The 27031-nt window shown below is 38.5% G+C and overlaps 1 protein-coding gene across 2 annotated transcripts in view; it reads right to left on the bottom strand.

The window, feature by feature from the left end:
* Positions 1 to 14813: 14813 nt before the first annotated feature.
* ida (anaphase promoting complex subunit 5 ida) overlaps positions 14814 to 27031 on the bottom strand; it is a 163749-nt gene continuing 151531 nt past the window's right edge. For both annotated transcript variants that reach the window (XM_067146186.2, XM_067146187.2), the window contains exon 13: positions 14814 to 15056. In XM_067146186.2, the coding sequence (XP_067002287.2) occupies positions 14937 to 15056 (120 nt within the window). In that variant the 3' untranslated portion in view covers positions 14814 to 14936. The remainder of the gene's footprint in view (positions 15057 to 27031) is intronic.

Genomic DNA, 27031 nt, shown 5'->3' with positions numbered 1-27031 from the left:
CTTGGCTTTGATAATACGTAGGTGCTTTGAAAAGTTCTCGGAATGTATTAGAATTAAGTATCTTACCTCGGTGGAACTGCTTTTATTTTTCAACATAGTCTCCCTGTAGACTAATGCATTTGGTCCAGCGATGTTCCAATGCCTTGATCCCACCTCGAAAATGAGATTCCTCCAGGCCTGCAAAATACCTCTCCAATTCGGCTGTCAGTTCTTCCCTTGTAGAAAATCTCCGTCCACCGAGGAAAATTTTCAGCTTGGGGAATAGATGGAAGTCTAATGGTGCCAAATCAGGTGAATAAGGTGGATGTGGCAACAATTCGTACCTGAGTTCATGAAGTTTTGCCATGGCAATAACACTTGTGTGCGGCAGAGCATTGTCCTGATGAAAGATGACCTTTTTCCTTGCCAAACCAGGCCTTGTTTCGCGTATCTTTTCCTGTAGTTGGTCTAGGAGGTTTGCATAGTATTGCCCCATAATTGTTTGGCCAGTAGGAAGATGCCTTTTGCATCCCAGAAAACTGAGGCCATGACCTTTCCGGCCGAACGCACTGCCTTTGCTTCTTTGGTGGTGGTGAATCAGCATGTTTCCACTGCTTTGAGTGCTGTTTTGTCTCTGGGGTATAGTAGTGGACCCAAGTTTCATCTGTAGTCACAAATCAGCGCAAAAAATCTTGTTGGTTGCACTGAAAACGGGCCAGACTTCATTCGGACCTTTCTAATCTGGTGCGTTTATTGTCTAATGTCAAGATAATTTTTTCATACCCAATTCTTTGGTTAAAATATAATATACCCATTCAGAAGACATCCCTACAGCTTCAGCAATCTCCCGCACTTTCAGTCGATGATCCTCCATGACCATTTTATGCACTTTTGCGATAAATTCTGGGGTTGTAACATTTTTTGGCCGTCCACTACGCGGATCATCATCCAAGCTCTCCCGATCAAATTTAAACTTGCTGGTCCACTTGGCAGCAGTTGAAAATGAAGGAGCAGGTGTTCTGAAAGTCGGCATGAATTTCCTTTGCTTTCATACCTTTCTTTACAAAGTATTTAATCACTGCTCGAATCTCAGTTTTTTCCATTGTCACAAATCACTACGCGGGAACAACAACAAAGAGTCGTCACTACCACACTCCTGCAGCTAGAGCACTGACGCGCCACGTGTTCACTCACAAAGGATATGTGATTATTGCACGGGAACCTCGTTGCTCTAGCACTGACATCTAGCGGTGATTCCGAGAACTTTTCAAACCGTCCTCATATGAAAGTGACCGAGGTATGAGCGATGCTAGTAATAACATTCCTTATGCAGCCAGTCCCTGTTATGAATGGTGTGAAAATATTGCTCATAGGGACAGTTGGTGCATGTATTTCAGTGGGCTTAGCAGACTGATATGTAATAGCAACTTCTGACCCAGTGAGGAAACCAACAGGAAAATACCTCACTCTTCATTTCCCTAGTAAGGATAAATTTGTAACTTGTAAGGCACTGGGGGCAATGTGCCACCTCCTTGACAGGACTATCAGCTAATTTGTTTCCCGCTACATCCATGTGGCTTGGGAGCCACAAAAAAGTGATTCTGCTGCTAGCACTCCAACACCCGGCCAGCAGGTCCTGGATCCGCTGCACAAGAGGGTGTTTTCGGGAAACATGCATCAATAGATTGTGAATAGCTAAAGGAGTCAGTATATGGCAAAAAGTGCCAACGTTCTTTGGAGAGCACATGCCGAAGAGCTTCAAGGATAGCATAAAGCTCAGCTGTGTACAGACAACATGTTTCCGGTACAGGAAAAAGAAAACCTCTCATTATCAACAAAGAACACACAGCCTACTTTCGCTTTTGCCCTTGAACTATCTGTGTAAATAACTATTGAACTTGAATTCTAGCTAACAACAGACAGGAAGAGCCTCTGATAAATGGAGAGATTCGTGTTCACTTTTGAGCCGGTGTGTGGATGCAGGATTATTTCAGGTCATTGTTTTAACCATGGAGGTGGTGGTGGTGATTAATTTTTTAAGAGAATGTGCAACTCTGCAACCATCCTCAATGTAACACTAATCGGAAGGAAAAAATGGAAGGGATTCTACACCTTGAAAAAATGAAGGTATCGGTCAAAGAAAGGCAAGGGCCATGAAGGGCATGAAAATGAAAGGCTCCCTAGGCCTCCAGTGCTCTAATACCAACAAGGTTGGAAAAGAATAAGAGTTGACAAAGGGAGGTCGGATAGGATAGATGAAAGTGAGGAATATGGCACAAGTAAGTGGAAGCAATGCCAGGACTAAGCTAAGAGCCCTGTGGTCGCCAACCCATGCTCCTAAGTTCAGAGCCCCTTTGGGCCCCTTTTATTATTCGCCTCTTACGACAAGCAGGGGATACCATGGGTGTTATTCTATAGCTCCCACCCACAGGGGGATAAACATGGAGATACCTTACCTGATTACCTAACAAAAAAAAAAGGAACTAAAGGTACATCCAACAATCTGTAACTGCTATCCAGGCATATACCAACAGACTGTGTTACTCGAGGATAAGCAGCATACAGCCGACAGTTTCCATTGTGAAATACGCAGGGATAGCTTGGGTGAAGTGGCATTTGTCGCAAATTTACAGCGTAGGACAATAGCGTGTGTTGGCGCCTCAGGTGTTGAGGCGGCACACCAGATTTGGAGAACAGGTTAACAATGGGGTTTGTTTGGAAAGCTCCCATTGCCAACCTACCTCTGCTGTGGTAGATGCTATTCATTTTCATAATGACACTTTCCCTTGCTGTTCCATATGCTGCACTGCCTAGATAAAATATGTGCCCTATAAAATTGTAGGAGCACTGCACGGTTGGCCCCCCATGTAGGGCCACTAAAAAACTTCAAAATATTCAATTTCTTAGCAGATATGTCTTTTAATTGACGCGTGTACTGGTCCCATCATAATGATATAGATGCTGATTCCCATAGGGAATCTAAAATATATGTTCCGAATGAGTAAATTTATAATACCAATACAAATGGTCCGTTATTGGACATTATAAATTTTCCAGCTAACTCATTCCTGGTTGCCAGCGTTTCGCAATACAAATGAGGAATGAGTTAGCTGGAAAATTTATAATGTCCAATAACAGACCATTTGTATTGGTATTATAAATTTACTCATTCGGAACATATATTTTAGATTCCCTATGGGAACCAGCATCTATATCATCTGATGGCCAAGCAGGCATCAATTTTTGATAATGAGACAAAGTCTCTCATAGTGCATTGGCACTGCCAGTGGCTACAATTAGCCTACGCAGTGGCCTCTACAGTATGCACTAGCCAGCGTCTTGGTAGGTGTGCTAGGTACCAACTGATGAGCCCAGCCTAGCACACGAGGGCAAAACGCTGGCAACCAGGAATGAGTTAGCTGGGAAATTTATAATGTCCAATAACGGACCATTTGTATTGGTATCCCATGGTAATGTACTATTGAAATGGAGCCCAAGAAATCGATGTTAACTATGGGAATATTGGCCTCACCTAAATAAAGCTCAGGATGGGGGTGAAGAGTGCGCTTCCAGCAGAAGTTGAAAACTGAAAGCCATGTTCTAAGGTCCACTGTTTCATCTTCCTAATAGCTTACTGTAACTGTCGCTCTGTGACTGCCATACTTTGTGAGCGATAATGCAGAGCAAAACTGACAACATATAGCAATGGTACCACTGCTGAACCAGCAGGAGCGACAATGCTGTTTATGGAATTGTGACAGAGTGACACTGAGAACCGATTCCTGTATGACTCCATTATCCTGAAATTCATACTGCGAATATCCCTATTTGGACATGGAATAGATGGAGGGACACAAAAAAAAAATCACAATAAAAACTGGCAAGTTACCCTGGAATTTCCATTGATGCAGGAACGAAAGGATGGCATATCACCATGTGGTGTCTAGGCATTTTCTAAATCAAAGAAAACAGCCACCAAATTCTGTTTTCCAATAAAAGCATCCTGGATAGAACGCTCCAGGCATACCAAGTGATGAGTGGTAGAGCGTGCAGCTTGAAAACCACATTGGTACTCAGAGAAAAGTCCTCTTTTCTCCAAATACACACAAGTCGGTGGTTTATCATCCTCTCAAATAGTTTACACAGACAGTTAGTGAGACAAATAGGTCTGTAACTTTCTGCATATTTAGGATTTTTGTCAAGCTTGAGGAGATGAATTACTGTTCCCTCTTGCAACTATGATGGAAATTCACTTTCTATCCAGATTCAGTTGAACACCCCAAGAAGATACAAGAGGCTATCCTCGCTGAAGTGTTCCAAGATCTCATTATAGATATTATCTACTTACCTACCACAGCGCTGCAAATTTCTCACTCCATAAAGGACAAATTTTAATCCTCTGAAGCTAGAGTGGTGAAACCAAAATGATGGCGAGTTCTGCCTCCAATTTCAGAGCTAGGAAATCATAATGGTAATTCCCAGAACCAGACGCATCTGAGAAATAACTTGCTAGGTGATTAGCAACCGTGAGTGTATCAGTGATGATACTGCATGCAGTTGAATTTCCTGGTACTGAGGATGATCCTTGTACACCTAAAATGCGTCTAAGCTTCAGTCACACTTGAGATGACGGTGTATGTGGCGTTATGGACGACATGTATCTTTCTTACACGGTCAAATAAGCGTTTGTGAGCATGATGCCATTCTTTTATAGCTGCTGCAATTTCTTTGTTCCATCAAGAAACAAGATTTTGTAAAGGAGTCCCTCCCAGAAAAAGATGGAATGGACTCCTCAGCAACAGCAAGAATAACTTGTAATGTTATATCATTGCCTATGCTCTGGCTACAACTAACTACATGAAATAGTGAATAGTATTGTATTGTATTGAACAGGTGGATCTATAAATATTATTATAATATTTGTGATATATGCTCTGGCTATTCGCATTGTTAAAAACACGTTTAAGAATCCATCGGAGAGAAGCCTTGAGGGATTTCTGTTTCAAAAAATAAGAATAATGGGGAAGTATTCACTGTCACAGATGTCATTGTGTACATCCCACCGAAGCAGGGGAATTAGCGCACAGCTGCAAAGAATGTACTAAGCACTATACTGAAATGTGTTGGTTCCCATGTATTCACCTGCCTATTTGAGGTTGACAGCTGAGTGGTCTCAGACTTTGAGCTTTTACTCTTTGCAGATTTGCCTGCAGGAGCGACTGCCATCTTGGACTCAGCGATCTTCACAGTAGGTGTTGTTTCCAAACTGCATAAATCCAGCTCTCCTACTAACTGTTCCAATTCCCTTCCTCTATGATAAGAAATTTCAGAGTCCCATAAGGGGAGGATGGGGGGATGGGTGTTAATCATCCAACAAGCGGAAAGGAGGTGAAAGCTGATCTATAAGATCAATTACATCATTGATATTAAGAGGCTGGCCTAGAGAGAAATAAATAAACATTACAAACCACAGTTATGATAGGCAATGAAACGCAAATCGCTACTGCCTCTAGCTCAGTTCTTAGTGGAACCTCTTCACTGTAGGTATCTGAACAAGTAAAAGTACCAATGCCATTGGAAGGCCGGTTAGCATAATCCCATTCTGTCAAGTACAGTCACCCTTCTCAAGACCGTATGATGACCTGGTCTGAGATAGTTACTTGAATACAGACTATACTCACCGTGACTGATTAGCTGGCGCGGCTCAGTACAACGCTTGTCATAAGTATCACAAATCCACTGTTATAGTGACACAGTGTGGATTTCTTAGAATAGGGTTTGGTTTTAAGTGGTGAGATAATATTTAACCTACATCACACTAACATCTCCATATGAAGATGGAGATAAATCACCAGATAAGGTGATGCATGCCTTGAGCTTCTTTGAATTTTTCTGGGGGTGGGGTTTCCTCCTATGAGGGATCATGCAGATTTTCCAGCAGGAGTATCTGCTGGCACTGAAACAGACCCCACCTTTCCTTGCTTAAACAGCCCCAGTCGACGATGCTGCCTCCGCCAGCTTGGGCGCAGCTTTTACCAACCTCTTTGGGGAAGTCTTCCCACCCTGCTTATTTGTGATTGACGGCTAAGTGGTCTCAGCCTTCAAGCTGGATTTGCTGGATTTGCCTGCAGGAGTAACTGCCACTTTGGATGCAGCGATCTTCACAGAGTGTGTTGCTGGAAGGAACGACGAACCTGGTAAACTCTGTGCTATAATGCTGAAATTAGTGTCTTAGCAGGTACATTTATGGAATTAAACAGCATTCTGGTACGAAATAGCATCTAGTGTCTTGATCTCCTGAATCTTCTTCTCACTGAGACAGACTGGACAGTTTCTATCTGAAGGAGAAGACCAGAGCAGTTAGTGCACCTGATGGAAGGTGTGCACTCTTCTGTGTCATCAGCTGCTCACTTGAAGCTCTATTATAAACCTGACAGCGTAGTGGAAGAGGGAGAAGTAGAAGGAGAAGAAGAAGCAGATGAAGAAGAAGCAGCCGAAGAAATCAGCGAGGAGGTCAACGCTTGTGGACCAGAGACAAATAAACGTGCACGTCATGACTGGGAAGTACATGAGACAAGTGATAAGTGTGAGGAATGTGAGGACGACAAGAAGCTACTAAGACAAGGCGCAAGGAGGCACTAGAAGAAAATGCACGTGTCGAGGAAGAACGACAGACTCTAGTCTTAGCGGAGGAGTTCAAGTGGAAGCAGAAGGCCGCACGGGAGGAGAAAGGAATCATGTCCAGTTGAAAATGAGATACCACAGAGAAGAAAAATAATCATTCCACGAATGTATTTTGCTGAAGTGTGGAGTGCTCATTTAATTAATCATTCATTTATTTGAGAGTACAGAGAATATTTTATTTTATTGAGTCTTGGTAACTTGCAGGGATCATCTACATTCACAGTACATTTCATAATTTCAACAGGAAGCTTGGAGCCAAGGTCTATTTGTTCGCAAGCTATGTGTAGAAGGAGGAATTTCTACACACACACCCAACTTAGAACAAGGAAATAATGTCATTCCAATAGCCTGGACCAACGGAAAATATTTTGGAAGCCCGGTGAGAGGCTAGGAAATCATATGAAACACGTTTGAAGTAAGATCAGGTACGCAATGTTTGGAACCAATGATATGGTAATATCCATTCGATATTGGCCAGGCATTGGTTAAAGTAAGAGATGGCCCTAAACGAGCATACAACGGCGTCTGTGAGGACAAGTTAATAAAAGCGACCAGCGCATATGCTAGCTACCCTTATTATACGCCAGGAGTCTGCGAAGGTAACATCGTGAGAAGAAGTAATGTTTACGTGAGTGTGGAGTCCGGACTTCGTATTGTGATTGTGTGGGGACTTGCAACTTTTGTTTAAGATGCTCAGACTGCACGTAACTATTCATGATTAGCTTTGATAGATTTGCATTTGTACTTTGATTAGCAGATGGAAAGAACAGTTTCCGATGATCATTTACATGCATAGTAACCTGTCTGTTTAAGTAGATTTTTTGAGGACACGAAAATTACAATTTCTAGTCCAGCATATATGTTCAGTTGTAGATGTTAGAGCTGTGACATAATACTGATGAAGGATGGAGCAAGTGGGAAATATTTGACCTAGTTACGGGGTTAGATAAGCAGAGTTGTCCCGCGGCTGAATGGGAACTGGTTTTTCACATTGACCTCCGAAGCAGCAGAAGCAGTAAGACGACGAGACCACACTTCTATGTCAGGATGAAGAACCAAGGACTGACCCAGTTCAATTCTGAAAGCATCACATTCAGTCTGGCTGGCTAAAAGGACGGGGAGCCAACTGCTCAGAGGCCAGCAGCTGAATCAACAAATAGATGAGTACTAGATTTGAAATGTAATTATGTATGTGTGCATGTGTTTTAATGTAGCAAAAGGGATAAGTTAGTTTTGTTATTTAATTTCAGAAGGCTTAACTGTTGTTTGGAAGGACTACGTCCTATTATAGTAAATGTTAGGAAGCTTGTATATGTAAATAACTGTAATGTACATGTGGACCAGTTGCATGAGGTCACAGTTTGCCTTTTCATTTTATTCAGATTTTATGGCTGAGTGCTTAGCGTCATTCCTTTTTATAAGTCAGTTTCTTGCCTTAGCCTCATATATACTTCTGATTTTTTTTTTTCCTTTGATGTTTGAGACACAGTGAATGTCTCGGGACTTAAATGTAAATGGATTTTAATTAAAGTCAGAATGGACTAGATTAAATTGTTAATGGGAATTCAAGGTGTACTAAAACATACCGTCGCGTTTTCTTGGATTTATTGCATGAAGTGTGAATGAGAATGTGTGAGAAGGTGGAGTTGGATCCACGAATTTTGGTAGCATCACCTTCATGATTATTTGAATATAAAGACGAGTGTGAATTAGTGACTGATTCATGAGCTCATCAAACACAGTTTCGTATTCCAAGTTCCATATATTAGAATCAGTTCCATTTAAATATTATAATTATTATTAATGTGATCTTCTCACATTGTAAAGATGAGATATTTTAGTAACTTCCAGATTTTCAAACTCGAACTATTGTATATGTGGTCATGTCTATCCCGCGAGTTATGGTATTATTACAGAGTTGGCCACTTTATTATTCAAGTTTAACTTCACGAGCGCGAGTGCTTTGATTTGTGACCAGCACGTGTTGTTTCTTTTCTTGACAGTGAATGTTAGATGACGTCTTTTATATTTGTATAAGTGGTATTTTATGTGATATTTGAAATGCCTGCATTTTCATGTTGGTGTAACTTGCCTCGAGTAGACTTGTGAGCGGCGTGTGTTAAGGGTTGGTCCCTGTATGTTTTTGGTATTTGCTGCATTATTTTGGGAAACTAAATCTCCGTTCTGAGTCATTCCGCTGTGCGGTTGGCGAGGATGATGTGTGTGTCTACCGAGGAGAGTTTTATTTTAGTGGCCTAGACTTCGTGTTGATTTGATTGGTTTTTGTCAATGTCATTATGGTTGTTGCAGTAGACAAGATTTTTATATCGCGACATTTAGTTTTGATTTCCTTTTATGATATGATAGCGCTGAGGAATATTTGTGTCATGTAATCTTTTTCAGAGATCAACGTTGAGTTATGTGTTGAAAGTTGAAGTCTACTCTGTTATCTACTGTGTCATGTTAATTTATATCAGGAATCCATGTTGATTTGTATGTGCCATTGTAAAGTCCACCAGATGAGTGATTTTGTGTCATGTAATTTATGTCAGGAACCTACGTTGAATAGGAAGCATTTGTCTAAGTGTAAATTTATTTCCTTATATTTTCCATCGAGACTGTGAGTGAGTGAGGGTTGCGTAAATGCAGCATTTTTCTTGGTGAAGCCTGGAAAATATGACATCATGTTTTTGTTTCTTTGATTGTGTATATTTGCCATTTATGTGATTTTATTGTGGGTGGTTTCGATCCCCAGTGTTTTGTTCTGCTCATGAGGTTACTCATGATTAAGGTGTATATATTACTAGGATGTTTTACCACTCAGTGTAGATTTTTTGTACAGTTAGATTAGTTATTTTGATTCCCCTATGCACATTTAAACACGTCTTTTTTTAATGTTAGGGACCGCCACTGCAATGTCAAGTGTGCAGGAATGGGGAAATATACTCATCTACAGTCGAAAGAGTTAACAAAAAACGAAGTCAGGAGCGTGGTGCGAGCATGCTAGCCAAACAGTTAAAGTAACAAAATTCAAGTATTTTTCTTTGCGATGTGAAATATGTGTGTCGGCATACGCTTGTAAATTTGTATTAGATTTTGATTCTCAAGATGAACTCTGTTAAACTGAGTGAATGATTTGAGTCATGTAATTTTGATCGCATTTGATATCTTTGCTATTTTTTTCCCTTCTTGTTTATTTTTAATAAACATATATTTTCCCTCTAAACTGACGTCATGCTTCGCCTTGCTTTATTTATAGCTTTTAATTGACCTCACCATGTCCATATTAGTTACTGGTATATGTTCCCCATCAAAATCCAGGGTGTAAATATTTTTAAGGTATTATTTTCATAGTTCAAAATGAGCACGCCTGGGCAGCTGACTAGTCTGGGGAAAATTACCTTGATGGTAGAAACAGGGACAATGGAATTTGGAGTATCATCTGGCAGCAACATTATTTCTTTTACAGAAATTCTTATGTATATATGTATTTGTCCAGACCTTTAAGAAAAGAGTTTGATAGTTGTGTCAGTGGTGCACAGTGGTGCACAGTGGTGATCTTTTGCTCTGGTTTTAAAAGTTTTGTTTTTACCAAATTATTTAAGTCAAAAGTTACAATGCTTATTAGTTTATATCTGTCAAGAGGAATTTCTTGGTTGAAATCAATTTCTAAATACTTGATTCATTCGTTGTTTGTTTTTATCAATAGGATTATTGAATCTTCAAGTGTAGTGACATTTCCTTCAGTAAACTTTCCTTTCTTCAGGATTATAGATTTACTTTTAAGAGGATGGATATGTAAACCAATTTCTGCAAAGCTGCCTTCAGTTAAATTTAATGAAATAGTAGCATCACTTTTGGTTTTGCTGAGTACGACTAAGTCATCTGTGAAAACAAATGAAGATAAAGGCGGTAGATCATCAGATAAAACATTGCCATAATGTCATGATCAGTGAGATTTTGTATTAAAGTATCGATTGCTAAATTAAACGCCTGTTGAGAGAGGGGACCCTTGAGCTACACTACACTTAATTTCAATGGGCTTTGATTTCTTATGACCAGCTTCCACTTGAACAGTGTTCTTTGTAAGAAATGCTTTAATTAGTCTACATAATTTTGGAGGCATTTCGGAATGTCAGAGAGATCGTTTGATGTGTTCATGTCCGATAGAGTCAAATGCTTTTTAAGGTAAAATGCTTTCGTGACATCTAAAAAAATAATGCAACAATCCTTTTTGTTACGTTTCGCGTCCTGGAGGCAACCATTCACGAGGGAAGCATTGACATGAGTTCCAGGTAATGGCACGAAGCCACACTGGTGAGGACTTAGTGTGACATATGAACGCAGATTCATATGTAGTACTCGTTCAGTTATTCTACTAATCACTGAATATATGGTTATAGGTCTCCGTTCTTTAATATCATTTATGTTTCCATTCTTATGTGTTAAAATTGTTCTGGCCATTTTGAGTTTTCTTGTAGATACATAGGAAAAATGAAGCATTGTATGAGAAACGCCAGAAATTGAGGTGCCATAATGCACAAACTGTAATATGATCTGGGCCTGGTGAAATGTCAAATTTAATGTTGTATAATGTTTTATGGACATCATCTATTGAAATATTAATATCAGCAGGTAATTCAGTGCTTGATTCCATAAGAGAAAGAGGAGTCAGTACCAAAAGTCCTTTTAAAATGATCTGCAATCGTAGTTATTGGGATTTTACAAGAATAAGGCCTTAGTAGTTTCATCCAAAATTTTATGAGCAAGTTTCTGTCCCTGATTACAGAAGTGATATTGGACTCTGTTTTTCTCTCGTTGCCTTTTAGACCTCCACTGTAGATTACTAGAGGTTATATGATATTTACAATTATTTTGTCCGACTCGTTGGCTGAATGGTCAGTGCACTGGCCTTCGGTTCAGAGGGTCCCGGGTTCGATTCCCGGCCGGGTCGGGGATTTTAACCTTCATTGGTTAATTCCAATGGCCCGGGGGCTGGGTGTTTGTGCTGTCCCCAACATCCCTGCAACTCACACACCACACATAACACTATCCTCTACCACAATAACACGCAGTTACCTACACATGGCGGATGCCGCCCACCCTCATCGGAGGGTCTGCCTTACAAGGGCTGCACTCGGCTAGAAATAGCCACACGAAATTATTATATTACAATTATTTTGTAAATTTCTACTTTTGTAATATCTAACAGCAGGGTGTTGAGGGCCAGGCATTTGATTTATCTGATCTGCAAAGAACTGCATAACCTCTGAATTAAATTATTCCAGCTGATGAGCATCACCATTTTGCATTATGTTTAAAATTGTTGATTTGGCCACAAGTCATGTCAGGATGTATATTTATCTTGATTGCTTTGCTACGGAATTCTCAGAAAGACTGCCTTTGTGGTTTTCCCGACTGAAGTCAACATAGGTCATTATGATGACATTAGTAGGAATGTTGCGATTACAAGCAATGTTATCATATAAAAACTAGATAAGATGAAAAACCGCACATTTTCTCACCTTTAATGAACAGTACCAAGTAATATTTGAAAATGTTGAAAATTTGGCTAAAAAATTTTTTCTTCCAAAGTTCCAGTTATTATATTATGCTAGTTGCTTTACGTTGCACCGACACAGATAGGTCTTATGGCGACAATGGGACAGGAACGGGCTAGGAGTGGGAAGGAAGCGGCCGTGGTCTTAATTAAGGTACAAATTTTCAACATTTTGAAAAAATATTACTGTGTTTTGGAAGTCAACGTCTTTAGAATTAACAGATATTCCAATTTTAGTATAGTCATTCATATTGTTAAACTATCAATGTGTCACAAATTCCTATGTTTATGTATTTTTACTACTTAATTTTAGAATTATAATTAAGCACAAATTTGTCAAAGCAAATTATAAAATGACAGGTCTTTGCCTGGTGTGAAAATGGGAAACCACGGAAAACCATTTTCAGGGCTGCCGACAGTGGGATTCGAACCTACTATCTCCCGAATACTGGATACTGGCCGCACTTAAGCGACTGCAGCTATCGAGCTCGGTAAGTTCCAGTTATTAAAAACAACTGTAATTTGACTTCTATTTTAAAATTTGAGTTGTAAATTTTTGATAAAACTTATTGGTGTCTGAAGATTAAAATCTTGGATACGTTGGAATTCTGCTTCAGTATTAATTTTACGGCATGCTACTGTAGTTTATTAGTTTTGAACAGTAAAATGCTGAATTAGGTAGATTCATCAAACTAGCCTTATTTTGATGATCAGATTTTCTTTTGGTAGTAGTTTGTATTTATGAGGGTTTAGTCAAAAGGGCCGTCAAATCAAAATCTTGAGGTGTTGGTTTGTTTCTTATTTCACAATATTTGAGTGATGGTGCGTCTGTAACAAAGGAAATTTACGTGAATAATGTTGTATATTGTTGTGCTTTTGCAGTGATCTAATGGTATGTATTCACTTACCCCTCTGAATGCTACTTTTGATATCATAAATGTTTGGAACCATGGAGTGAGGGAATTCCTCAGTTTAGATTTTCTTGAAATAACTTCACCAGCATCCTCTCAATTGACTATTTTGCCAGTGATGTCATAGAAACATTGGATGTTTTCTCCTTTACAATGTTTTCACCTGATGAATCGTTTCTTTTGCTATGGACATGATCATGCTCTTTGCCTCTCTAACTGCCACAATGCAGGTGTTTCACTGAGATGGTGTTTTGTCGTTGAGAAACTTGTGCTATGTTCTGTATTTTTGTCGATTAATCACCAACCTGGATTCAACGTTTTACAAGTAGCTTCATGATAAATCTGTTTTATTTTCAATCAGTTTTTTTTGACTGTGGGAATGTGTGGCAGTTTTATTTGTGCTATGTTAGACTTCTACTCTTTCAAGTGCCACCATTTCAATCTTGCAGGTCCTGTTTGATTTACTTGTTTGGTTTTTCATTGGTTTGATGTGTAATTTGCATAAGATAGGCCAGTGTTGCATCATAACTTTATCTTTAAGGTTTTGATGCTAGTTGAGGATGTGGTCAATTTATATTGCCTTTGAGCTGCAGTATATGATGAAATGTGAGTTGTGTATTTTGAACAAAGTGTTTTAATTAACGATCGTTGACCACTACTCACCATTCTCCTATTTGTATAATTAACCATCGTTGACCACTACTCACCATTCTCCTATCTGTATCAAATGTTCTTACTGGGCTGCATGATAATCTACCAAATTCAATGGGTCAAATGTGAATTCCAGTGAAGGGGTAAACCGTAATTAATCTCTTTGAGGTCCTCTGGCTCAGAAGGCATCTTTGGTCATTGCAAATAGACCTATTTAAAAGCACTAAAGCTTCCCTTTTTCGCTAGAGGCTTTACATCACACTGACACAGATAGGAAAGGTCTATGAGTTGGAAGGAAGCATCCGTAGCCTTAATTAAGGTACAGCCCCAGCATTTGCCTGGTGTGAAAATAGGAAACCACGGAAAATCATCTACAGGGCTGCCGATAGTGGGATTCGCACCCACTATCTCCCGGATGCAAGCTCATAGCCACATGCCACACTAAAGCTTCCATCAGCAATGTAGGTGATTTCTTCAGGCAGTTTTTTCATACCAATGTAATTAATCTCTTTGAGGTCCTTTGACTCAGAAGGCATCTTTGGTCATTGTGAATAGACCTATTTAAATGTCATAGGCACTAAAGCTTCCATCAGCAATGTAGATGATTTCTTCAAGCAATTTGTTCATACCAATGGACTTCACAGGGCAATCGTTAAACTTTACTGTACAACAAAGTCAACATCATTTTTTATTAACTGCGGTCAGCATGTTGTTGTTCTAGACAACTGAAAGAAGGTTGGTATATGTACACTTTTAAAGGATATTTTCTTTCGATGATTAATTCAATATTAACATACATCAGGGTATCTCTGTAACTTTAAGAAGTCTGTAATGAGTGTTCAGCGGACAGTGTTCAGATCATAATTTCAACAGTAGTTCAGATCATAATTTCAACAGTAGTGAGATGTGCAAGGGGTTTCTGTCTTTCAGCGTAACTGAAATGAAGGAGAAAGGAATGTTTGGATTGGGGAATTTTTCTTTCCACTGAAGAATTCTAGAATTCTAGAACAAGAAATGCAACCCAACCAGATTTTTCATGTATTTATTACATCATACAAAGAAGAGATCAGCCTCATCCTGGACAATTATCAACAGTTCATATAAATATATACATATACAAAATTACTATTCAAGTTTAGTTCATTTATTACCTATAACCGTGTTAATAAAGTTGTAGATATCTTCACTGGGTACTGTCCATCCCACTGTCTAAATTCCAAAGCACACTTTTTCCTTTCCGAAACATATCCCAATTCATTATACAACAGAACCTGAAATGAAATAAATTTCATTAATCAAAAGAATATAATACACTGAACATTTCAATTTGAATTAAATGACTAAAGTGATACTGTAGAAGCTGGATATACTGAAGACCTATCTGCTGCATATTCAGTAATAAAATAGAGAAAATATGTCTCCCATTAAATAACATACATACATACTGAACCATATCATCAAACAGTGATCCCTGGACCCTAATGGAGAGGATATAGTGTGCCAAAGGTATTCCCAAGGTTGCAAAATGAGTAGCACCAGCGAGGGAGGCCTCGATTTGCTACACAAGGCACACAAAGGAATTGCTAAGAGAAGTGGCCCATGAGAGAAAGAGCGAAGAGCTGCGAGGAAGCCAAGAGACATAATTTCAACGGGGGCACTACACAGTTCCACCCAGGGAATTACTTCGACAAAGCTTTGAGCAAGAAGTTTGGGAAGCCGTAAGGCGACAACCCTTGGAGAAGGGGTGATATCTCGGTTATTCAGCCGACATCAGCTAATCTAAAACAAGGCGACCTTAAGATGCAACTGATGAAGTAGTATTGAAAAAAAAAAATCAATGGTGAGAAAGCAACATGTGAGGTATCAAATGATCATGCGAACGAAGTGACTCACACACAAAGGACCAGCAAATGTTATCCGGGAAGAACTTGAGCAAAGAGTTGGGGCAGGGGCCTTAAAAACCCTAAGAGGGATGCTTCCTTTGTCTTTGTATCAAAAGTAGTGACAGGAACCATGTGAGGTAGGTGGTAAAGATTGTTTGAAATAAAGTCAGGGAACTGGATACGACGATCTCTAGGCAACAGAGAGTGAACAGACTAAATTCACTCAGGTATAAGCAAGCCTGATACTCACGGATAGTTGGTTGTAGAAGAAGTTTGCGAGTTCAAGTCCAGAGTGCAGTATTCACAGAACACTTATGTTCGGGCGAACATGAGTATGAACAGTGTTGCAGATGTAAATAATAACTGAACAGTTGTTTCCTCCGACAACTACGCCGTATCCAGCCTGACCAAGCAGACGACACCATCAGTATGCTGACCATCATCCCAATGGAAAGCAGAATCTTCCCTCAAGTCGCCATTAGTGCCATCATGCGCTAAACCAAGTATGATGACCCAGGTATGCAAATTCCAGGAACGATGGGGAACAAATAAGGTCTATCACTCTGTAAGAGGGTAAGTTCGCACCCATCCATATTTTAAATTTTTTAAATTTATTTTACGCCCACATTGGAGCACTGAAATCAATCTATATACAGTCAAGTCTTATGAATATTGATTACAAATTTGGTTGATTTTTCTTCTTTTGTTCCCAGAAATGTTTCATTCTCTCTGATCTGGCTACCTGTTCTTCGTCAGTTATGTTGTACTCTTTGCGTGTATAGGTCTTCAGTTTAAGTCTCACGTTGTTATTTCTCAGGATCCTCTTCTCTTCTCAGTTTTCAATTTGTTGAATTGTCAAGCCTAATTCATTTAAATCTTCTTGGACTTCTTTCAACCAGTGATTTTTAGTTTTACTTTTCCAGAAGTAGTTGAATAAATGTTTGAATATCGTAGTCTCTGGTAGTCGTGATATGTGACAGAAAAAAGCAACTCTTCTTCAAATCAAATCAAAATCTCTTTATTTGCAAATGAGGTGTCTACCTCGGTGGCAAATGGTACACTAAAATACATTATTGTCAAGCACTAAATATTAAATTAATAAAAGAAGAAAATTTTCCTATAATACAATATTATACAATTTACGCTAACAATTTTTTCTATTAAACACACAGCTCATCCTTAATAAATTTATATTGTTTACAAAATTCTACTTCTAATATCTCCTGTACTACTTACAAATATAGTCAACTGATATACAGTATGTGGAATTACTTCAAATGATACTATACAACTGGTATAAGATTAAATTTTACATTGCATTTATTTACTTTTTTTTTAACGCATTCTGGAACCTAAGTAGCATAACGACCTGCTGCGTCTTAACCAGAGTCCCTTTTGCCACCACTTTTCAGAGTTTCTGAAGGGCCTTCACAGCTACCGTAGCGGTCCCAGGGCCCTCGAAGTCCCCACTGTACTTCACCTCTAAGGCAGTCCCCTACTTTGGCTGTCCAAACTCCTTAGACCAGGGGATGGAATTAATTTATTCACACAATTTTTTAAAATTTTATTTACAATAACCTGCGCTGGTCGAATGCCCTCTAACACTTCATTTATTTTCTCTATTGCTGTTTATTCTCTTCTTGAATATCTGTACAGATTTTGGAAAAGGATCAAACACTACCCCTGGTAAACTGTTCCACTCCTTCACACCCTTCCCAATGAATGAAAATTTACCCCAATCGCTTCTGCTAAAATTCCTTCTAATTTTATATTTGTGGTCTGTCCTGCCGATATAATTATTTTCCAACTGAAGCCTCTCATGGATATCTCCCCATGCTTCTTCTCTTTTATAGGCTCCATATAATCCTATAAGTCTAGTTTTCTCCCTTCTCTTACTTAAAGTTTCCCACCCGAGTTCCTTTAACATTTCTGATACACTACTCTTTCTCCTGAAATTCCCTGTTACAAATCTTGCTGCTTTCCTCTGCACACTATTTCTTTTATTAGGTATTCTTGGTGAGGCTCCCAAACACTGTTTGCATATTCCAATAATGGACGAACCATACTTAAGTAACTTTTTTCTTTTAATTCTTTATTGCATCCTTTAAGTAGCCTCATTATGACATGTAATGATCTGTATGCTTTCCCAACAATGTCATCAACATGACCCTTCCAGTGCAAATTACTTTCAACTCTCACACCTAAGTATTTGCACTTGCCATCTTTTGGGATAACTACCTCATCCAAAGTATATTCAAATTCAGTTTTAAAGCTCCTGTTTGTAAAAGTTGTAACAGTTGATTTGCCTCCATTAACGTTCATATTATTTTCTTCAACCCATTGTTGGATACTTTCAAGGTCCCTTTGTAATTCTGAACAATCCTCAATGTTATTTATTTTGCTATAAACAATTATGTCATCTGCATACAATCTTATTTTTGATGTTATATTGTTCCCTAAATCATTTGCGTACATTAAGAAAAGTAACGGACCAATTATACTACCCTGTGCAATTCCCTTCCAAACTTTCCCTTCCTGCGATACATTATTTCCTACTTTGACTTTCTGAACCCTTGAATTTAGAAATGTTTTTATCCAACGTGTAACCCTTACGTCCAATCCTATTCCCTCCAATTTCTTTAATAATATTCCATGTTCCACTCTATCAAAGGCTTTGGAAAGATCTACGGCTATGCAATCTAACTGACCTCCTGAATCCAATTGATCTGATATGTCCTGCTGTCCTCACAAAAAAATTTCTTTCTAAATCCATACTGGCTCCTCATGAACCAATTTTTACCATCACATATCCCTCTGATCTACTTTGATATTTAACTCTCCAGCATTTTACAAACTATACTGGTCAGGCTGATTGGTCTGTAGTTCTTCGGTTTCCTTTTATCACCCTTTCCTTTATAAATTGGTATTATTATAGATTCCTTCCATTCCTTTGGTATTACACTATTATTTATGACATAGTCAAAGAGAAATTTTAAATAAGGCACTGTGTACCACCCCATTGTCTTTAATACCTCCCCAGTAATTTGATCACTTCCTGCTGCTTTTCCTTGCTGAAGCAGTTGGATTTCTCTGAAAATATCTTCATTTGCGAATGAGAAGCTTCTTGTTTCCCTCTGTGTCTCTCCCTCTCTATCTTCTGTTTCGGTTTCCAACTCCTGACAATCATCTACTGAATCTCTGAATTCCCTACTAAATAGGTTTGCTTTTTCAGTATCTGTTAAATAGTGTTCACCCCCTTCTCCCACCATTGTAGGAATTTGGATTCCTTTTCCTTTTTGCTTCCTGATATATGAATACAGCTTTTTCCATTTCCCTCTTGAAGTATGCCATTCATATAATTCTCTTTTGTTTCCTTTTAGCACTCTATTCAGTTTCCTCATTAGCTGTTTTCTAGTTTCTCTACTGTCCCTACCCTCTTTGATTTTCCTGTTTACTATTCTACATTTTCTTTTTAATTTTCTTATTTCCCTTGTATAATAAACAGGGTCTGAGGTCATGTTACCCTTCTTAACAGGTACAAATCTCTTCTCTCCTTCCCAAATGATTCCTTTAAATTTAGCCCAAAGTGTATCCACATTACTCCCTTCACTTATCCAACAACTGAATTGTGATTTAAGGTAAGTCCCAAATTCATCAACTTTAGTTTTTCTGTACAATTTCTTGTCTTGTGTAACCCTCTTATTAAGAAAATTGTGTATAAATCTAGACGTCTTATATATAGGGCTATTTCTGAAATTAATGATGGGTCTTATAGGTATATTATCTTTATGCACCTTCGGTAGTGCCCTAGTCGTCGGAATACTCGGGTTCATATTAATAAGTTTTTGAGACTCCCTTTCATTAAGGATGAATTTTCTAAAAAAACATTATAAATTTGAAGGTAATAAGTCTATTAAGAATTCCAAAGAATTTTGCGATCGTATTAAAGATTTAAACATGCAATCAAACAATAAGATGTATTCATTTGACGTCAAAAATATGTTCTCGAATATTCCAGTATCAAAAACAATCACTATTGTAAAGAATAATCTACTTAAATATAGTAATTTGAGTAGGCAAGAGATAGCCGATTTCATTAATATTTTGGAGTTCGTCGTCGCTAATAATTACTTTACTTTCAACGGCCAAATATATAAACAGGAAGGTCTTCCTATGAGAGCCCCAGCTTCGGGAATTATGGCGGAAATTTATATGGAGTTTCTTGAAAAGAGCAAAATTAACAACATTAAAGGTATAATAAGCCGGTTGAGATACGTGGATGATACGTTTGCTATAATAATGGACAGGAGGTATTAGAACAATTAAACAATATGGACTCGCAGATTAAATTTTCTTTCGAAAGTGAAAATAATAAAGCATTAAATTTTCTTGACATAACAATTATTAATGACTCTAATAATCTTAGGTTTAAAATATTCAGGAAACCCACTCAAACAGCAAACGTTATTAGACAAAATTCCGTACACCCTGCAGCACATAAGAGGGCTTCCTTTTACAGTATGATTTATAGAGCTTATAATATACCCATGTCAGAAGCAGATCGTAAAAATGAGTTGGATACTATTTATTTTATAGCAAAAAGAAACGGGTTCAACAGGCAATTTGTGGATAAAATTATTAGCAAAATTGAGAAAAAATCATTTTCCACATTAACTAAGGATACCAAAAAGAAAGAAGATAGTTACGCCCTTTTTACCTATAGTCACAATAAAATATACGATATCACGAATGTTTTCAAGAAACTTAATATGAAAGTTTCTTTTAAAACAACCAATAACAACGCTCATCTTTTCTTCAATCAACACACTATCAACAGCGGCAGTAGCAAATTTCAGAAATCAGGTGTTTACAAATTAAAGTGCCAGCAGTGTTCCGCCAGTTATATCGGACAAACAGGCCGCAATTTTAATATAAGGTATGGTGAACATGTTAATGCGTCAAAGTACGGCAGATTCTCAGCATTCGGTTCTCATATGGACGATACTAATCATTCATTCACGGGCATACAACGAGACCTTCAAATTCTCCATTTATGTAAGAAAGGTAATCTATTGAATATTTTAGAAAACATTTTTATAAATATTGATCAAAAATGCAACCCGATTTATAATCTTAATGAGATATCGGAGGACATTAATATACTTGTCGAGGAGTTAATCAAGAAATTCTTTTCACGAAGGCGCATGAGTAATGCTTTACCTCACGCCTCTCCCCTTACATCAAACTCCCCTCAACCTCCCCTCATGGTCAGTCCTCAACGACCTTCAAGGACGTCACTCAGTTAGCTTTAGCACTTGAGGTGGAGTGGTCGATGTAGGACGGGCAAGGAGGTGAGTGACTGGATGGGCACTTAGTTTACATTTCAATTGAATTTTATTTATTTAGTTCATTCATATATCTTTTTCTTTTTAGGCCCCTATTGTCAACACACTATCAGTTTCAACTTGTATCAGCTGTTGTAATGTGGTTTCACCTCAACACTGTTTTTGTACAATAGACACATAATTTTACTCGCACAGCCACTTACTGTGTTTTATAATTGACAATTCGACGTTTTGAACAACATTTTTAACTTATGACTTTATTGGACTTCATGTTTCACATCATGTTCACGCCGCACCATTTTAATATTGATGATTGACAAGACGCCACCACGCCGCGTCACATGATACCAAGACTTTTTATCTACTCAATTCAACGTGTCCTCGCCTTATTTTTAATGTTTTGTATTTGTGACTGAAGATGTCCCATAAGAGGACGAAACATGTATCATGAATGTAATTTAATGTAGTCTTTTTAATAAAGACACCTGCAGTATTGTAAAGGTGGAATTATATAATCTAAATTTTCACAAGTTGATACTTTGACAATACGGGCTCTAATATGAAGTTTATTACGTGTAAGGCTTATGATAGCATACACAGACCCACTTTTATAAAAATCCTCAAATCGCATGGCCTTTATCCTAAATTAACAAAAAAAAAAAAAAAAAAAATTTTTTTTTTGCTAATTGCTTAACGTCGCACTGACACAGATAGATCTTATGGCGACGATGGGACAGTGAAGGCCTAGAAATGGGAAGGAAGCGGCCGTGGCGTTAATTAAGGTACAGTCCCAGCATTTGCCTGGTGTTAAAATGGGAAACCACGGAAAACCATCTTCAGAGCTGCTGACAGTGGGGTTCGAACCCACTATCTCCTCGATGTGAGCTCACAGTTGTGCACTCCTAACCGCACGCCCAACTCGCCCGGTTTAACAAAAATCACTGAACTAATTTTAACCAACACAATTTCAAAAGTAAAGTTCAGGGGAGAAATGTCAAATGCTTTTACAATAAATACAGGCCTCAGACAAGGTGACAGATTATCCCCATTGCTTTTCAATGTGGCTCTAGAATACATCATGAAAATTTGGCAAAACAAAAACCCATGTAAAATCAAAATTGGAGCAAAACCCTCAATAAGGACAAACTGCCTAGGGTTTGCAAATGATTTAGCTCTCTTAGCACTTGACATGGAAGAAGTCAGGTCTCCAGAAAATTGCATTAAAAATATGATTACAAATATCCTTTGAGAAAACTGTGATCATGCCAGTGAAACCCCCTGACATAAACAAAGTCATCATAAATGCTTGCTTGTTGTTTAAAGGGGCCTAACATCTAAGGTCATCAGCCCTCATCATAAATGATAAAAAAAATAAACATAGTCTTACAATTTAAATACCTAGGAGAAATCATTATGCACAACTTAAGCAAGAAAGCAACATGGATAAATAGAACCAACAAAATGAAAAAAAGCACAATTTCTAACCGGTCAACTTATAAATTAAAAAAAAAAAATGCTTGGTAATAGACACTAAGATCCAACACTACAAAACTGTAACTTTTTCCGAAGCCACTTACGCTTGCGAAACCTTGCTCCAAATTAAAAATTAAAGAAGAACTGATCAGCTCCTCAAAACTGAAAGAAGAATTATCAGAACTTGTATAAATAAAAAAGTGCCAGGTTGAAGGAGTCTGGAGAATCCTCCCCAATGAAACTGTCTATCGAGGGATTGACCCAGTTACCAGCATGATGAAGAAGAAAATAATCTCTTTTCTTTCATATCTGACGATTACCAGAAAAGAGGACTTTACGACGACTAGTGATGAGAAATCTGGGAAAGAAGACAGGAGGGCACTGGATCAAAGAAATTCAAGAGTATCTCAAAACAGTTGGACTCAAAATTACAGATGCAGAGAACAAGAATAAAATTACCACCCTTCTTGAGAATCACAAATTTTCAACTGAAATGATGCACAGAAGGCCTGAAGAGATTTCAGACAAATTAAGAACACTGCGATCAGAATGAACGAAGAAGTACTGGGCAGATAAGAAGAATCAAACAGTACAATCATCAAAGAAAAAATGTACATCGAAGACTCAAGTGGTCCAATGTGACCAATAAAGTTGTTAATAATAATAATAATAATAATAATAATAATAATAATAATAATAATAATAATAATAATAATAATAATAATAATAATAATAATAATAATAATAATAATAATAATAATATATTATAATTATAAATATAAATAAATATAATAAATAGTAAATAAATAAATATAATTATATTATTATTATTATTATTATTATTATTATTATTATTATTATATACATATATATATTTTTCAAGGGAGTGTGGAAAATCTTTCATAAGACGCTTGTGAGGGTCTACACTCAACAAGTGTGAGGAGATTCTTACCCACTAAAAACCACACACCCTTTTCTCACAACGTTTGCTCCACCCAGGAACCGCTCTCGCATTACTTCAGGACGATGTCATGCTTAATACATCTTGTGCTTCTTCTTCCTTTCTTCTTCTGCTTTACTGTCTGTCGTAATCATCCAGATCCTTCTTCTTCTGATGCAGAATATTTTCTATGTAGACTGCCACCTGATCCCAAGATTCTTGATTCCGCAGCATTACTGACACAATGACGTTTTGGTGTCAATGCTCCTGCATAACTTCTAAGCATCTTCTTTGTGTCAGCCAATGAACACACACAAAGAAAGTATGTAATACAGCGTCGATATCACCGCAGTATATGCAAACCGGGCTAGTTGCTAGCTCTAGTCTATGGAGAGATTTCCGAAAGTATCCATGACCTGTCAAGAACTGTGCGAGATAGTTGTTCACTTTGCCATTATTTCGGCCAACCCCTATGCTCAGAGAAAGTATCAGTCTTTTCAACCATTTCCCTCTAGAATCGTCTTCCCATCTCGTTTGCCATCATTGCATTCTGCGGCTAAGAGCCAAAACCTTTGGCCGTCTCCTTCCTAGCTCTTCTTGTGTGAGTCAAATTTCTTGTCTTTTGAAAGCCAACAAGTCAATAGGAGCTACTGCTGCTACTACTAGAATCGCAGATTCTGATACTGTACGATATGCGCATGCATTTCGTAAAGCTGCTCTTCGTTGTACAGCCGCAATTTTTGTCTGATACTTCGCAATTTTTAATGATTCAGTCCAAATTTCCATACCGTATAGACGTATCAATTTGACAGTCGACATGAGAAGCCACCTTTTACTAGATTTCAGCCCCTTGATATTTCCCATGAGTCTACTCAGTGCAGTCATTTTTTTTTGCTGCCTTATCTGTTACCTGTTGAATGTGGTCCCAAAATGTAAGCTTAGTATCAAACATTACACCAAGATATTTTGTGCTCCTCGTTGTTTCGATGACTATCTGCCCGATCTGCATCGGTACAACAGTATTAATCCATTTCTTCGTCAGGAAGACAATTTCCGTTTTGTGATCTGCGAGTGATTTATTATCAATTCTTTAACCTGCCGCATCACCTGATTCAGTTTAAATTGAGCCAGCTCTAGGTAAGGGTTACTATCAGGGAAACCACATCATCAGCATAACCCACAAGTTTCACATCTTCTGGCATCTCCAGTCGTAACAAACCATCATACATGATATTCCAAAGGTTTGGCCCAAAAATTGAGCCTTGCGCTGCACCAGCTGTGAGCCGTTTTCTTCTCTGACCATTGTCCGTGTCGTATAACAATGTATGATCTTTCAAATAGTCTCGCAGTATGTACATGAGATATTCTGGTAGCCTGAACGTTTCTTGTAGAGCTTCCAAAATATCACTCCACCTTGCCGAATTGAAAGCAATTTTAACATCTAGGGTCATAAGAAGCGTCAGCTTTCTAGAGTGATGATTACCCATTTGACCTCGTTCTGCTGTCTTCACCACTTCTTTCACCACATCTAGCGTTGAGTGACCTCTGCGAAATCCATGTTGTTGGTCAGATAGATCGCCAGCTAATCGAACTGCTGAGAGTATTCTTGGCTGTAGTAGCTTCTCTAAACCTTTTCCAGCAGTGTCCAGCATACATAGAGGTCTGTAACCCCCCGGTTTTCCCTTTACTGATCAAAACCAATATAGCTTTCATTCAACGAAAACTAAAAATTCCCGCTTTCAAACAAAGATTATACATTCTCAACAGCAGTTGGGGACATAATTCAGCTGCTACCTTTAGTACTCTGGTCCAGGGGCTTTCTTATTTCCAAGGGAATTAATTGCTGTTATCAATTCTTCATTTGTAAAAGGTGGTACAGTATCTAGTTCTTTCATCAATCCTCTCTGCATGATCAGGGAATAGTGTGTGTACTATTTCTTTCATCGTGCGTGGATCCATGATCGGGCTTGGGAACATCCCGGATTTCTTCATAACAATTTTATACCCTAATCCCCATGGATTTTCATCCACTTCTTTAGACATTTCCCATCACTTGTCAGCTTTACTCTTTTTAATTGTATTTCACAGTCTTTCCTTCATAGACTTGTACTCTACTGAGCAATTTCTTCATTCCACCAATATGCTGGACTCTTGCCTCTCCGTCGTTTGATTCTGGTCACTGATGTGTCACATGCTTGCTGGAGGAGTCTCATGGTGTGTTCCACACATTTATTAGCAATTATGCTTCTTTTGTATCCATGACATGTATCCATTATACAGTCCATTTATGTATTACTTCATGAAATTTTTCTCTACCCATAGTGGCTATGTTCCGTCTTTCTGGCTTGCGCGTGGTAATCTTTAGATGCAGTCTCTTGAAGTACACAAATGATGATGATGATGATGATGATGATGATGATGATGATGATAATAATGACGACAACAACAATAATAATACCGGTAATAATATTAATACACCTACACCATGGCCCCACCAAATCTCCAAGAAACTGAAGTTTACACATACCAACAGAATGCAGAAAATGAATGAGAAACTGAAATAGAAGATGAATTCCAAAGAGCACTTATTGAGTTTGAAGGTACAGATCCCATGCTCAGACCTATACTACCCAGACAGAAACAAACCAAGAAATTCACACAAATCATTGAAAAGTTGAATACAAACATTCTACCAATATATTTAGAAACATACCAGACATTCCTCCAGGTACATACTGCAATCTACTGTGCTGCAGTGGCAGCAATCAGGGCAAATGGGGGAAAAGTAAGATCTGCAAATAGGTCTATGAACCGAATACATAGAGAACCACATTGGCAGCGCTGACTCAAATCACGAAGTGAAGACCTACGGCAGAACATCAATTGACTTACTCAATACACCAATGGTCATCAAAGTCCCCGGCTTTGCAATCGCATAAGGAAAATATTGAGGAATACCAAAAACCACTCTGCAAATAACCTTACTCCTTGTGGGTGGGGTTAACTTCCAATAAGTAACCAGGGGAACCTGACCCCTACAGAGCGCGTCCCCAGGTGGCGGATAGGGGGCCCCTACAGTATGTAGGGCTGGTTGAAATAACCAATACAACCCGCGGACCAACAGGTAGCCCAATTCCTGGGGGTTTTAAAATACTGGGACACCCTCTCTCCAGGGGTCATAAATATGGAGGGCCCTTGCCCTGGGTTAAGGGTGAAGACCTCAACGGCATCTACGGCAGAGAAGATGGACTTCGGTACAGCGGAGATGGCGGAAGAGGCAACCCATCCTTCTGGGGTGTACAGATGGAACCTACTGCCTTGTAGGACGAGGAAGGCATCCTCAAAGGCTAAGGGAGTAAACCCTGAAAGAAAATCCTCTTATGCGTTAGGCCTAGCAAGTCAGCAGGAGAGTACTGAGTATAGTTGCTTTCAATAAGAAAAAGAGCCTCGGAAAGAATATTATAGACCGGACTGACACGTCCTCTCAGACAATTGTAAAGTATGATGACCGTAAGGCTGATGATATACAATGTTCTGAAAGGAAACCCCAAATAAAAAAGAGTCCCAAATACCGAATTGGAACTATGAACATTCTATCATTAACT

This window comes from Anabrus simplex, chromosome 4 (assembly GCF_040414725.1).
Source record: "Anabrus simplex isolate iqAnaSimp1 chromosome 4, ASM4041472v1, whole genome shotgun sequence".
NCBI lineage: Eukaryota > Metazoa > Arthropoda > Insecta > Orthoptera > Tettigoniidae > Anabrus > Anabrus simplex.
This window is presented reverse-complemented; position numbering and strand designations above follow the sequence as displayed.